Below are 14,973 nucleotides of genomic sequence, written 5' to 3'. Positions count from 1 at the left end.
AGAAAATAGACACATACGTGTACAGTTCCCGTTTGTAAAGCTAAATGCTTTACAAGTATTATCTCATTTGCTCCTCACAACAACCCCAGGGTTGTTATTGTCCCCACTCATCAATTGAGAAAACCGAGGTATACGAAAATAAGTGCCTAGGGTCACCCAGCTAGAAGTATCTGAGGTTGGATTGAACTTGGGTCTTCTTGACTCCAGGTCTTGCCTTCTGTCCGCTGTACCACCTAGCTAATAGCTTAATAGCTTAGCTTAGAAACTGAGAAGGTGATGTTTAACTACCTTGCTCAGACGGAGGGAACTTCAGTTCTGGCAGTGGAGAGAAGAAGGCTGAATCCTGCTGTAGAGGCTCTTAGAACACAAAGATAATTCTTAAAGCTTGGAAGTGTGGATAGTCAGCCTTGGTCCTCAACAAATGCAAGCTTACTGCTCTGAGGATAATAACGGTCCACCCATACCATCAGGGAAACTGGACCTAGATACTGAAAGGACAGTGGTTAAGAGGCGTGAGCCATTTGAACTGTGACCAGTTTAAGTTAGGATGTTATAGGAAAAATAGCGATGTTCATCCAAATAAGCTGATCAAAATATTAATTTAGATTGCCCATGTAATGTATACTTATCTGCAACTGCATGTTGATATATGAGGTAATTATAACATTTCTGAGTTACTTTCTTGTTAGTGTCATGCACGTATTATAAATGTTATAGGTATCTATGTATCTATAGCTCTCTGTGTGTATATATACACATACATGTATACTTACATAAATATTGTTTGCTGTTTGTACATACACTAAGCTTATGCATGAATTGTAGACCTGTTGATATTGTTGCTAGTTGTGCATTTCCCCCCACTGGTGATAATTAAAGTAATTATAAGTAATTATAACCAGTGAAAAAGTACAAAACTCAGAAATGTAATAATTAGCATATTATCAACAGCAATTGCATGTAAAGCATACATTATACGGTTAAGCTAAATTAGTATTGTCATTTGCTTATATGTATAACTACTTTGTTTAGGATGGCTCTCAGACTAGTTAGAAGGATGGGGAAAAGAAAAAGAGTTGATTCTGGCTGCAATCCCCATCACAACCTAATATGTTGTTTCAGTGCCTTTCTTATTTTCTATGCTATTTGACATTGGTAATAAATTACATACCAATGACACAATTCTAACTTCCATCCTCGAGAGAGGAAAGTCAAACCCTGGACAAAAATGGAGGCATAAAAAAACTGCATAGAGTTTTTATTTTTGATGTCTGTGTATATTGTAGGGAATGTCCACTAGATTTGCCTTGAGCATAGGAAGAAAGTTTATAATGAGAACCTCTGAGCTACCCTTCCTTTTAGCTGCAACATTTTTGCCTTTTAATTTAAATTATAGCAAAAAATTGTATATGGGTACAGTTTAGTTACTTTAGTAATATCAAACATCTTACTAAGTCCCCACAGTTTTTTGTCCTGACAATTCTGATTCTTACCAACTTCTCTCCCCTTTCTACCATGCTACCACTGGCAGCATGGCACGAGCAGGGGATGACCAAGGAGCTAGCCAAATAGCTAGTTACCTTGCTGCTACTGAGTGGCTCTACACTCAGCTAAGACCAGTCCACAGATAACAAATTTAAATCTGTTACCAGAACCATTTTCAAAGTCCTCTGGCTCCTCAGCAGAGTTAGAATCTATATTTTGACTGGACAGTACTTCTGAAGACCTAAAGTAGCCTCCACACTGTAAAGGACTACAGTTTCTGTGAAAGTTATCAACCAATTATATATTTTTAAAAAGGATATACAGAAAACAGAACTGAGCATGAATCCATGCTGCTAGGTGGTACAGTGCAAAGAGCACCAAGCTTGGACTTATCTTCCTGAATCTGAATCTAGCCTCAGAAACTTACTAGCTGCATGACCAGGTCAAGTCACTTAATCCTGTCTGCTTCAGCTTCCTCATCATTTAAAATGATCTGGAGAAGGAAACGGCAAACTAATATTTTTGAATATATCACAGATGACAAAAAAAGGCAGGTGGCCCAATTTTGCTTTTGCTGTTTCTTCTCTATCAGGAGAATGAAATGATTAGTTTTAATGTAGAGACAAGAAAAACACCTAGTCGCTCTCAAGTTCAAGCCACTAGGTCCTAGTGAATGACTACATCCATGGCAGAATTGTGTAGCTTTAAATTTTCTCAAATTTGAAGATAACTAAATATTCAAAAAGGGGAAAGCAGATTGATTCTTCAAACTATAAGCAGACAGACCTGATTTCAAATCCTGTCTCATTTTGCAATATTACAAAGCCTTAAGACAGAAGCAGAATATCCAGAACGAGGCAGGTGAGAACACCAAGTACTTGTCTATGTCCTACAAATCACATCTGGAGCTGTGGGAGCCACATTTTAGGAAGGATGTTGTGTGGAACAGAAACTCAAAACTATGTTGGATGACATAGAAGAAACTGAGTAGCCTTGTTGGGATGGGGAGAGGAAGGAGAAAATGGATAGATGACAGCCATTTTCAGGAATTTATAGAGCTTTTAAGTATTGGAGAGATTAGATTTATGGGGAGAAACAAGATCACTAGGTAAAAATTAGAGGAAGAGAGACATTGGTTCAATAAAAGGAAGCAAATTCTTCTAACCACTAGACCCATCCCAAAGTGAACTGGGTGACAAGTTCTCTGTCATATAAGATGCTTGAAAAAAGTCTGGATGACCACTTGTCTGGGGTTCTACAGAGAAGATTCTTGCTCAAGTAAAAGTTGAACCTAGAAAAGCTAACTATGCTAGGCATGGGGATACAAAGCCAACAAAGTGAAACAATCCCACAAAGGACCCAAGTAGGTAAGATTGCCCTGGAAAGAGAGTGAGAGGACAGGTAGGGCATGAGTCTGCCTCTCTTCTAGAATGTGTGCCCTGAATTCCAGGCTCAAATAGGAGCAAAATGGACTTAAAGCCAAAAGTCAAGGCATAGGATCTAGTTATTAAAAAACTAAAGGCTTACAAATCATATGCACATTCATTCTAGAAAGCAGTTTTTTGTGAAAATTTTTGTACTTTTCTTACATTTATTGCCCATCTCCAATCTAAGGGATGGGGGTAGGGAAGTAGAGAGGAGAGAATTTGTTTCCTTATGTTTAAAAACAGAAACCTTCTCAATTTTCCCCAACCCCTACCAGGTGCTGCCTCAGGGAAGAAGAGAACCCCATAGATGATATTCCATTTTCTAGGGGCCTGGAAGGAAGCCCGGGTGGCACACTGGGTCGCGGGAGCTGGGATGGAACAGCCTCTAACTTTCTCAGACAGCTATTGTGGCAAGAGGCTTATGTTATGGGGAACAGGGACAGGAACATGAGGGCAGAGCAAAGGGATGGGACAACTAGGAGTTTCCTTGGGGAGGAACAATAAAAAAGCAATGGATGGGAATAGGAGGGACAGACAAAAGCATATTCAGAGAGGGGACAACACACAAGTCTGCTGGTACCTGGATGTCATACACAGGCCTGGAAGAAGGAAGAGCAGCAAATTCCCGGTAGTCAAACTTCTTTTCAGACAAGGACTTGAGGGGACAGCGACAGCATGAAAGAGAGGAAGGAAGGGGGAAGTTTGGAGGGGAGGAGAGGGAAGAGAGACAGTATAAGAAAAAGGCTGCTCAAAACCAAAATAGGGCTGGGAACGTCACTGCTCTTGCTACTGAAGGAACTCTGTGTGTGTGTGTGTGTGTGTGTGTGTGCGCGCGTGCGCATGTGCGCACGCATGTGTTGGGGGAGGGGGAGAGGTGAATGCAGCTCATGTTTCAGCCCCTGTCGGGGGATTGTCCTTAGTCACTGCCATCCCTCTAGGCCACTTCCCTCCACCCCTGCACCCCAATACAGATTTTGTTTCTCAGACTAAGACTTCTGGAGGTGACGTCATGACTTTGGAAACACAAACCTGTACAGAGACACAGAAATAGGCATGGGAAAGAACTGGGGAGGTCACAGAGTAGATGTAGAGATTATAAACACAAGAGTAAAAACCTAAGGGCAGAAATAGAGGCAAAAGAGAAGGGGAGTGAAGAAGACAGAAAATTATACAAAAGGGAAGGGAATGTGGAGAAATAAGGACAAAGTGGAACTCAGATTAAGGGAGTGACTCATTCTTACCAGCCTTCCAGGGGAGGTGACAATCCTAGGGCTAAGATCTGGGGGAACATAAGAAGAGAGAGATTAGTCAGTGCCCCTCAAATGTCTCTCCATTCCTAAGAAATGATAATCATTCTCTCTTTCTTTCCCCCTCCCCCCCATTCCTCTCCCTAGAACAAATGATGTTTCCCTCTATACCCAGAAAGACTTGTCTCTGACTCCTTACTTGGATTGCCAGCCAGTCCTGCTTTTTAACACTGTTGTACATCCTCTGATCGGTCCCAACCCCCACCCCAGATCATCCAAACTGACCAATTTCCCCATCCCCACCACCTTCAAGTGGCGTCGGTGAGGGAGTGGGTGCAGGTGAAGGGGCCTCTGTCAGCTGACCAAGGGGGCTCCTTTTTCCCCTTCCTTCTTGAGATTTGGCGATGACCATCTGGGCTCTCAGAGCATCTTGTTCCAAGGACTTCATCCTGGAAAGAAAGAGTCAGGGTGAACAGGGGAGACAAGAGTTAGGATTGGGCTTTTCCTTAACCCCAGCCCACTCAGGGCCACAGACAAGAAAAGATCCAGTGGTATTAGGGAGCCATAGCTTCTCCCCTGTCCCATATTCCCCATGGAGGACCCCAAACCCTGGCCCAGAATCTAAGGCATGCACAGCTGGGAGGCAGGGCCATGCACACCTTGGGGCAGGACTTCCTGGCCCAGCTCGGGGGGTGGGTCTGAGCGGAAGCCCCTGCTGGCGGGCCCGGTAGAGTCTACGGGCCAGGTCCTGCTCGTAGTCCCTAAGGCTGTCGTCCAAAGCTGAGGGTCTGGGGGTCATGAGGATAGAGGTACAGAGACAGAGACAGAAAGCAAGTGAGAGACAGAGAATAGAAAACAATGCAAACAGACTTGGGCCCTTTAGGTCAATTAAGGGCACAGTTAAGAACAGAGAACTGGAAGGAAGATCAAAATAAAAAGCAAGGAGAAAATAGAACAGGGAGCAGAGGAACCAAATTTCCTTGTCCTGCTAATAGTCTTAGCCAATACATCTTACACCCATATCATCTTATACTGGCTTTGACTCTAGCATCTAACCCCACATTTAGAAGTCAAATGAAGGTTTCAGCTTTAACAAAAATGAATTTAAAAGGCAGTATGTGACCAAGGACAGGTCCTTAAACCTAAACTGACAGTCAAACAGGGCCATACAATTCTGGAATGATTCTCTAGAAAAATTTGGAGAACTAGGTATACCTGACTGGTACTTTTTGAGACACACACAGTGACCAGAAAGTGCCCTTCCCCAGCGCTACCTCTTTCATAGACATTCTCAAATCACCAACCCTGCCACTAACTAAGGAATGTTCTTTTTTCCCTGAAGTATCTTTTGTCCTGTAACAGCTCTGAAAGCAGGTAGAATTATATTTCCACAAGAGTCACATTGGGATAATGCGAATTGTTCAGAAGTATTACTGAGGCTATTAACATGAGGAGGCCTTTCAGTGTCCACAGCTGGAAAGTGAACTTCAGGCAAGGAAGAAACAAGAGGTAGCGAGGGACTATCCCAAGTCTTGGAAATGAGAGGTCAAACTAAACTAAACCAATTTGAATAAAGGCAGAATCATACTTGGACACAAAACATTATGGATTTAGAGGACAGGAGAAGAGATTGGATTGGCCCTAAATAGCTTAGACCCAAGGAAAGACAGAACTGCCACCCTACACTAAGTGAGAATTTACAAAGATGGTGGGAGAAAAGAGAGAGCAAAGGGCCAGAGGTGAAGTGAGCCAGCAAAGGATGGGGATCCTAAAAAGAAGGGAATGCAGTATCAGGATAATTTTATTCCTGAAACTGGGCAGAATATGAGCTAGGACCCAGAAAAGACAATCAGAAACACTTGTAAAGGCAATGAGGACAAAAGATGACTAAGAATATCTGGGTAATTCTGCTTTATAACTGTAATGAGCTAGCCTGTCAACAATGTGTGCCCTGAAATGCCACAGCCATTGGCCCAGTGATCTTATACCAACAGCTGGCCAGAATCTACACTTCTGAAGTCTAAGCTTTACAGCAGAGGCAGAGTTAAGATTTAGAGCACCCAGAGTCCTGGAAACTCAATGGTGTACTGCTAGGCCCCCCACAATCACGTCTCCATTTAAGGCTAACTCCTAACCATTACAATTACACACTTCTGACACTCACCCCCAGGCTTCGGTACATGATTCTAACAGTATGTTCTTTAAGAGCCATGCACACCACAACACCCACTCCTGACAATCACTCCGCAACAGCCACACCCTCCTTCATTCGGTTTCTCTGCTCTCCACACCCACGTCCCAGACATCATCCCAAAGGAGTCACCTCTGTCTAACAAGGCACGCCTTCATCACTGGTTCAAGTATTCAGGGATGTCCACAGCACCACACACACCTCACCTACAGTCCCACACCCGATCACATACGCCTGCAGTCAATGCATCTCAACATGTCTTTGTCCATACTTGTGATTGCATTGATATAAGAAACTCCTGATAAGGAAACTGTCTAACAAAGCCGAAGGACAACTACTCTGTAGCAGACGGTCACAGGGAATGGAAGTGACTCGCCCAGGATCACAGAGAAGCAGGATCTGAATTCCTTTCTACGCAGAAAAACTTATTTATCTAAGCAGGGAGCGCTGAAACACCCTCTCCTCTCTCCAAAGCTCCTGTCGTCCCTGCTGGTCCTGACCCAAGCCCAGCCTAACATGGCCGCCTCCTAAGGAGCAGAGGCAGGCCAGGCACCCAGCGAGTCCGGCACAGACTAGCTTTCTCTTCCCCTTGGGGTTAAGTTTCCTTGAGGGGCCAGGGGGAGGTTGGGACTACACAGCAAGCTGGAAGGGGGTCAGGCACCTGGCTGCCCGCCAGAGTGCCCTCTTCTCTGCCTCCAAAGCTCGTCGTTCAGCTGGAGATAGCTCCCGTTCAGGTCCACTCAGGAGTTCCGGACTCTGCATGCGTAACCGTTCCTGCTGCCGTCGCTCAGCCTTAGCTGTCCGGACTGGGGCTCCCAATTCCCCAGCCCCCAATGACATGGGGCTCAGCCTGTAGGTGACACAAGGATCTATCTGAAGAAACTCAATGTCAAAAAGGCAGCAAGTTGAGATCATTCCCCAACCTCTCAGCTCCTAGGATACAGGGCACTGGATCCATCCTGAGCCCGTCCCCAAACTTTCTTCTGCCTCTGGAGCCCACCGTAGCCTTGTTTACCTAGCTGAGTAGCTGGACCGCAGCTCTTGTTGGGGTCCTTCTTCCAGTGAGTTCCTCTGGGAATTGGAGGGCTCAGTTTGAGGGAGGCTGGAAGGCAAAGGAGCAAATCTTGTTCCGACAGTTTAAGTTGTCTCTAAGTTCTTTTTTGTCATTTGGAGCTCCTAATGAAGTCTCAAAGCATCAACCCTCTAGTAGAAGTCAATAAGCCCCCTCACCCTGGGCTAACCTGCCACTGGTTGTGCTCAATAACAAAAGAGTCTTTCAAAACTCTAAGCCATAACACCCCCTCGTTATCGGGGGCCCCTGCCGTCCTCTCTGGGGGGTCCAAAGATGGTCAGTCCAGCCTGAAGCGTGACTGAACCCTTTGCCTTGAAGAAGGCATATCTAAAACCCTTTAACAAGGAACAGAGAATGCTCTTTCTCCCAGCCACGAAAATGCAGAGGTTTTGCCAAACATATAAAGTCCCAACTAAAGAAGCCTCACATCAACAGTTACCAATTTTCAAGACGAGCAGAGAATGGTGAGATGGGAGGCTTAGCCTGGATTTCATGGGTTTATTTGCCAAACCCCAGCTACTGTGTCAGTGTTTACTGGACTGACTTACTCCACAGGAAAACCCCAGGTTCTTACCAGCTCTTCTGTTCTCCCGGGGACTCCAGTCCTTCCACTGGAGCAGGGGCAGGGGCTACAACTTCTTCTGCTTCCTCCTCCTCCTCTTCTTGAAGAAGTAGGGCCCGTTTCTGCTGTAGTTTCCGTGCTAGGGCAGAGAAAGGAAGAGAAGGACAAAAAGCTTCAGTGGAGACTTCCAGACAGCCTCCCATCCCAACAAATACCAAGAATTAGATTTCGACCCAATCCTTTCCCTTCAAGTCCTTCTCCTACCCTCTTCTTCCTTCATCTTCTTCAGATCATCCTCACCAACCAGGGACACCCTCTTTGGTGGGCCATCAGCCTGGGGAGGTCTCACTTCCAGCTCAAAGTATTTCTGTCTCTCTCGGAAAGACAACTGTTCTGGGCTGGCAGCACTTCCAGGAGGTACCACCTGGGAAGAGGGGAAGGAGAAAGCTGATTCCAGTCACCTAAAGCCTCATCTCTCATCCATGGCTTCCACGATCACCACCTCTCCATTTGTCCCCCCCTCACCATTGGGGTAACTTGGAGCCACTTGGGGCTTGGCTGCGTGTGCAGCTCCTATTGGGAAAACTAGGTGGAGGGGAGGGGGTACCCAATGAAAACTGGAAATAATTGGTTACTTGGGTGGAATTGGGAAGCCTTAGACAGGGGCAGGGGTGAAATCAGATGATCCCTAAGGGTCAGGCCATACCTGAGCCTCTGTCAGAGGGTGAGGGGGGGGCACAGCTGCGAAAGTCCTGTAGGCCTGCTTAACATTGATAGGGAACTCACTGGGGGAGGGTGGGGATGGAGGACAGGTACGAGGCTGGAGGACAGGAGGACAGAGGAGAAAGGAAAGATAAGAGTTGAACAGGGAGGAAAAGAGAAAGCAGTAACAAGGAATGCAGTACAAGGGGAAGGAGAAGGCAGAGGAAGAAGACAGGATGAACAATAGGGCCATGAAAAATGCTTCCTGAGTCTACATCCATAGCCTGCCTGATTGAAGATTTCTCCAGCGCTCTCTCCACGTCCTTTTCCATAGTTTTTCACCCTCTCCAGCCAAGTTCATCTTCAGCTACTTCATCCTAAGATGACTCCTCTAACTAGGCCTTGTTTTCCCCCCCAGTTTCCTCCACCTTCTAAATATTCCTAGTTGAAAGGTTCTAATCCTTTCTCCAAATCTTGCTTTCCTCCATTTTCTCCCCACCAACTCCCAACCAGACCCAAATTCCCAAGGCAGATGTCTAGTTCTTCATGCTCTGTGTTAAATGGGAGTAGGGAATGGAGGGAGAACCTTCCTTCCTCAGGATGATGTCTCCCTTCCCTGACCTGCAGGGTGAACTGGGGCAGAGGGCACTTACGGAGCTGGGACTGTAGGCTCGGGGCAGGGGTGAAGACTGGAAGGGGTTGGGGCTGTCTCTACCGCCAGATGCGGTGGATCCCACTGGCCATGGCCGAGGCTGGATTACCCCAGGTTTAGTCTGTACAGGTGGCAGTGAGGAAGAAAAGATACAGGGAGGAAGAAAAGAAACAAGGAGAAAGAAAGAAAGGTTGGAGAGTAGCAGAAGCGGTATATGGTGGTGGGGATACCGTTTGAGAAATATGAAGAATGTAATATAGGGGAAAGTGGAAGGAAAGGGAGTAGGAGAAATTGGGAAAACAGTGAGGAGCTGGCAAAAGGCAGCCCAAAGCTGAGAGGCAAAGTAGGGGACAAAAAAGACACTCACGGATTTGTGCTCCTCCTGGGAGGGCAGGAAGCTGATGGAGGCCTGAAACAAAGAATTAGATGGCTTCTTCCCTTTCAATGTCCCCCTCCCCAAAGCTAGCAGCCAAGAGTGTAGCCAGCCTGCCCCGTCCCCGAGCTGTACCCCGTGCCCATTGGGCAAAGTGGGGGGTGGCAAATCTCAAGTCACCTCTTCCTTGCCCTCCCCACAGCTCCACGAATAAAGTGGACTGGAAAAGGATCCAATTAGGCTCATGAGGGAGGCCCTGGCCTACCCCAAGACCTCAGGGGCCAAGCCCCAAAGCACATGCCTTGCTAGTAGCTCCTCCCAATCAAGTGCCAGAGGGAGAGGCGCACACGCACAGACAGAGGCGGGGACAGAGACACTGGAGATCATCTGGCAGAGGGAAGGCCAAGCAGAAGGAGCTGCAGCATGTAAGACACTTACAAAGCGGGTCTCCCTGCCCACCAGGTGGAAGGGTCGGGGGGAGGCAGGTGGCTGAGGGCACCAAAGACAGGTACAGAGGGATCCGTGGGAGAGAGAGGAAGAGATCAGAGGGGCTCCTCTCTATGAACCACAGGGTCCCAACCAAGAGAAGCCAGAAAGTACAGAGCTAACTGGCAATTATTTAATTCTAAGCCTACTACTCCCCCTTCAACACAGATCTCCAAGACTACTCTCAACTCAGCCTTTCTTAGGCTTCACCCCACCTTCCAGACCATCAGAATAACTCCCTTAAGCCAATTCCTCTGGTTCATTTCTCATCGGGGACCTTTGGGACTACTGGCAGAGCTTACATCTGGCTTCCCTGTTACCTTAGATTTACCTTACATTAGGGACACTCACAAACAATTTTACTTTCCTTCAGAATCTGCTATGAAGTTAGGAAAATTTTGTTGTCCTCTCAAGAGAGTAGCTTGAATATGGCCACTCACTCTGAGGAAGATGGGAAATGAAAGAAGGGTTAAGAGGGAAAGGCATACCCATCAAAGCAGACCCCAGGAAAAGGCTCAAAGGGCTCAAGTGGGTAGCAATAAAGACTTAGGGTGAACAAAAGGGATCCTCGTGTTCTTGGTAAGCAAATGTCTATTTCCCCTAGAACTATAGATTTCCAGAAGGGACCAGAGATTACTCAGTCCAATCTTCCATCTGTGGCAGGATACATTCCTGGCAGGTGGCTATCCAGTCTGAACTTGAAAAACTCTAGTGACAGGGACTTTATGACCCTACAAAATATTCCATTCTATTTCTGCTCTAAATGTTAAGACATTGTTCCTCACATCAAACCAAACTCTCTCTTTAGGCATTTTTCTTATCTGTCTTTACCTCTCCAGGCAATAGCCTCTTCAAAGCTTTATTACTATTAACTACATCCCTTCTTCTCAGTTTGAGTCCTCTTCCCTGAATAAGAAAGCCTAATCTTTTTAGTTTATCTTCTTATGATCTAGCCCCTGACACAAAACCAATTCAACCAAGAGGATGCAAGCTTAATATATGGTTTGGCTTAAACATCTGAGGTCTCCAAATTTATCACAGGGCTCATGTTAGCAGTCCCTTTTCCCAGTTCTGTCTCTAATTAGGTTTGGTAGCCAGACCTGCAACCCAAACTCTAAGCTGTATAAGGGAAAAAAAAAATTGTAGTTCTGTTCTTAATTCCTTCTTGAGAGGACCTAGATCTTTGCTGGCCATTTGGACCCATGTGCCATACGTGTCCATGTGCTAATGCAATGATTCTCAGATTGCTACATAACTGAAGTTTGGTAACTCTTCTCCAAATATATCACTTTACACTTGCTATCTTGCCTCTCTCTGACCCCCTTACGACAATTCTCACTATCATTTGAGCCGATCAGCATTCTCTCTCATCCATGAGTGATCATGGTGATCTTGGTGTGCACTATTTCTCCCAAATTATTTAAAAAAAAAAATGCTAAGAGAGACCAGTCTTCAAAGTAATTCTCACTGCTCACAACTATCCATCCAAAGATGTGCCCATTCACTTCTAGACGTTGCTTCTTTAGGAAAGTCTCTGTGATAGATAGCACCACATACTTGCTGGCTGTACTGTTCTACTTAATTTAAATTATCCTTTCCTAATATCCTCTGAAAGACCCCTTTTTAACTTAATCTCTTCACTTGGATAATCCTGACATCCTGTAAAATGAACTTTTCTTCCTCAAATGGCCCCTGACTTTGTCAATAGATGTCTTTTTCCCCCCTATCTGATCTCTACATACAATCTCTACCCTCAAGTTCCTCAATTAAGGTCTTTTATAAATGGCTTCCTCCCATCTATCCAGGGTCACAGCCTCCCAGGTTCTCTGTCCTTTGCCTCTCCTGTGGCTGCTATTGGACCCTTTTGGCCAAAAGTGTGGGGGCTACATTAGGTGCTTCACCTAAGGCAGTGTTAGTAAGTCAATTTCTTTTAGCCTGAGGCTTGACCTTATGAACCACACTGGCTTCTGACATTATTCTCTACAGACAAGGTCAAAGCATATCCCCCTTATGGTTAAGTTACCTTTATGGACAAAAAACCTTTATTGAACACTTGGTCCTTGGTCTTTTTCTGAATTATCCTCCCTACTCCTTTTTACAGAGTCAAAAACTACTACTTTCTGATCCTTAACAGGCCATACAAAGATTTTTTTTTCAATATGATGATAATTATATTATCATCTGTAAATTCCTCCCAAATCTTAGGGCTTTCTAAAAGACATCAAGGAAAGTTCTATCTTGCTTCAATTTATGTTAGTACTATTTTGTTACCTATAATTCACTTCATTAAATATGAAAATGCCAAAAAAAATATATGATGATAATTATTAAAGGCACACTCAAGATAACATTTCTTCTATTCATCTTTGCCTGATTAGTCTTCAAGTAGATTTTTTCACTTACTCTAAGTGATTCATTGTGGTATAGGAGAAAGAGGATGGGGAGTAGGTCTCCGCTCTGTGGAAGAGCTAAGTGGTTAACTGACTTGTGTAAAGCTTAGGTAAGTTAAGGCTGTTTTCTTAAGTGTCAGTTTCCCTTATTTGTAAGATAAGAATAATACTTCTAACTACCTACAGCAGTGTTCTGACAAATATTTAACAAATGGCTGGCTGGGGGGAAAATGTACACAGGACACACTTTGAGGCTTAATCTGCATTAACAACATTTTCTCCACCACTTCATGTCTACATAATCAAAAAACCCCAAAAAATCAAGTTTCAATTTGCCTATTTTTCCATATATAAATACTCATAGTGAAAGTTTAACAACTAACGGGTTCTTGACTCAGTAGAAGCTGGCTCTAGCATACTCCTGACTACTTACTTAACTACCTGAGATACTATGATGATGGAATGATTTTATGGACATCAAATGTTTTATAAATAAAGCACTATAGAATATAAACCTCAACTGACTTGTAGTCTTAAATATTGGCTAGTGGTTTTCTACTTCAATGACTCACAAAATCAACTTACAATTTTACAATTCTCAGATTCTCCTCTTTCCTACTTATTTTGCCTTTCTGTCTTATTGGCACACATTTTCTTTTTGTCCTTATGATCTTTGGTCCCTTGACCTATCTATTGAGTCTATCTATCTCCCTCTTACTCTCTAAGCCTGTTTCCTAATCTATAAAATGAGAAGACAAACTCTATGATATGTACTATTCCTTTCAAAATTACGACCTCTGATTCCTCTTTCTTTTAACTCTCAATTCTAATCAATTACCAGATCGGTCAATTGTACCTCTTTAATGCCTTTTGAATCCATTTGGATTTTCCCTGTGCCTATTGCCATCATCCTGAGTAAAGGTTCTTGTTGCTATCTATCTAGTATTGCCTCCTAACAGCTTTTCTTGTTTTTATGTCTCTCTCCAAACCATCTTTGATGGGTTTTTTTATTCATAGATATGATTAGAGAATTTTCCTCTTTAATCCAATCTAAAAAAATTTATTATTTAAACATCTAATATATTTAAGATTGTGTACTAAGCACTTGATATAATGAAAACAATCAAAGAAAAAATCCAATCCATCCATCTCAACATATTAAAGTCTTCAAGGGCTTCCAACTGCCTATTAAGTAATGGTCAAATTCCTGTAACAAATGGTGGCAAGTGCCAGGCAACTCAAATCACCAGCACTTTGACCACCATTTTCCCTTACACCTTACTGGACCCTGAAACCAAGAGCCTTGGGAAGAGGAGATTCATTCAAATCACTAGACTTGCTTCCAATCTAATCCTAGATTTGAATACTGAGAGAAGTCATTATTGAGAAGAGGTCCACCTTCCTTACCACCACCAGGAACAATTGCTGACCAACTGCCATCAACAGCAGATAAGACTGGAGATATAGGCAGCACTCCTTTTACCCCACCCTCAAACATCAGTTCTGCTTCCAGCCCGGCACTCAGAGCGATCATCCAGAGAAGCAACTCTTATGGAGAAGATAACATTCATCTGCACTAACTGCCAACCAGCTCAATGATGAACAAGCCAACTGAGCTGAAGCAGCAAAGTACTCCGGGGGAGAGACAGGAGGCAGCAAGGGTCAGACGAAGTCAAACTACGACCACTCCTTTGGCCATCATCTTCCCTTCAACTGCATATTCCCATTTATTCTGTATAGAGGATATCCTAAAAACCCTAGTGTAGTTAAAAGACTTGGGATGCAGTGTCTTATCTGTACAGTTGTTTGCATAGCGTATCCCCGATTAGAATGGGAACTCCTTGAGAGCAGATACTTTTTTTTGGGGGGGGGAGGGGTTTGGTCATTTTTGGTGTCTCCAGCATTTAATACAGTTCCTGGAACCCTGGAAAGTGTTGAATAAATGACTGTTGACTAACTGAACCCAAGAATCTTACAAACAACAACGCTTCTTAAGCCTGTGTCTGCAGTCACCATATTGGGAAACCACTCTCCTGGAGAGGCAGACAGGTTACTGCCCCTGCAGGAGCTACAGCCACAGCGAGTGAAGATCCAGAAAGGAAAGTTCTTGCCACCAGAGCCTTGGTGCTATCAAATGGTTTAACATCAGAAACTGAGAGGACTGGAGGTATGACTATTTGTTGTACCCTCAAGCACCAGGGACCATTCTATCTGACTTGCAGCTAAAACCTTATGTGTGTGTGTTGTCCCCCGATGTGAGCTCCCTGAGAGCAGAGATCATCTAACGTTTCCATTTGCATCCCTAGTGCTTTATACAAAATAAATGCTTTGCTCATTTATTCAAGACCTCTGATGTTTTATGCCAAACTATTCTTTCAGGTCTCTT

General features: G+C 44.3%; 1 protein-coding gene across 12 annotated transcripts in view; it reads right to left on the bottom strand.

Annotated features, from left to right (window-relative positions):
• Positions 1–1,324: 1,324 nt before the first annotated feature.
• The window catches only part of SCRIB (scribble planar cell polarity protein), a 63,863-nt gene continuing 50,214 nt past the window's right edge, over positions 1,325–14,973 (bottom strand). For 4 of the 12 annotated variants that reach the window (XM_051971377.1, XM_051971387.1, XM_051971379.1 and 1 more), the window contains 12 exons: positions 10,150–10,200; positions 9,706–9,747; positions 9,340–9,459; positions 8,691–8,804; positions 8,249–8,408; positions 7,997–8,123; positions 7,366–7,452; positions 7,012–7,200; positions 4,819–4,947; positions 4,466–4,608; positions 4,154–4,191; positions 1,325–3,567 (listed from right to left, as the gene is read on the bottom strand). In XM_051971377.1, the coding sequence (XP_051827337.1) occupies positions 3,388–3,567; positions 4,154–4,191; positions 4,466–4,608; positions 4,819–4,947; positions 7,012–7,200; positions 7,366–7,452; positions 7,997–8,123; positions 8,249–8,408; positions 8,691–8,804; positions 9,340–9,459; positions 9,706–9,747; positions 10,150–10,200 (1,380 nt within the window). In that variant the 3' untranslated portion in view covers positions 1,325–3,387. The other 8 variants (XM_051971378.1, XM_051971388.1, XM_051971382.1 and 5 more) reach the window with 7 other exon arrangements.

Source organism: Antechinus flavipes, chromosome 1 (assembly GCF_016432865.1).
Source record: "Antechinus flavipes isolate AdamAnt ecotype Samford, QLD, Australia chromosome 1, AdamAnt_v2, whole genome shotgun sequence".
Classification (NCBI taxonomy): Eukaryota; Metazoa; Chordata; class Mammalia; order Dasyuromorphia; family Dasyuridae; genus Antechinus; species Antechinus flavipes.
The sequence above is the reverse complement of the archived record's forward strand: the minus strand, read 5'-3'. Positions and strand labels throughout refer to the sequence as shown.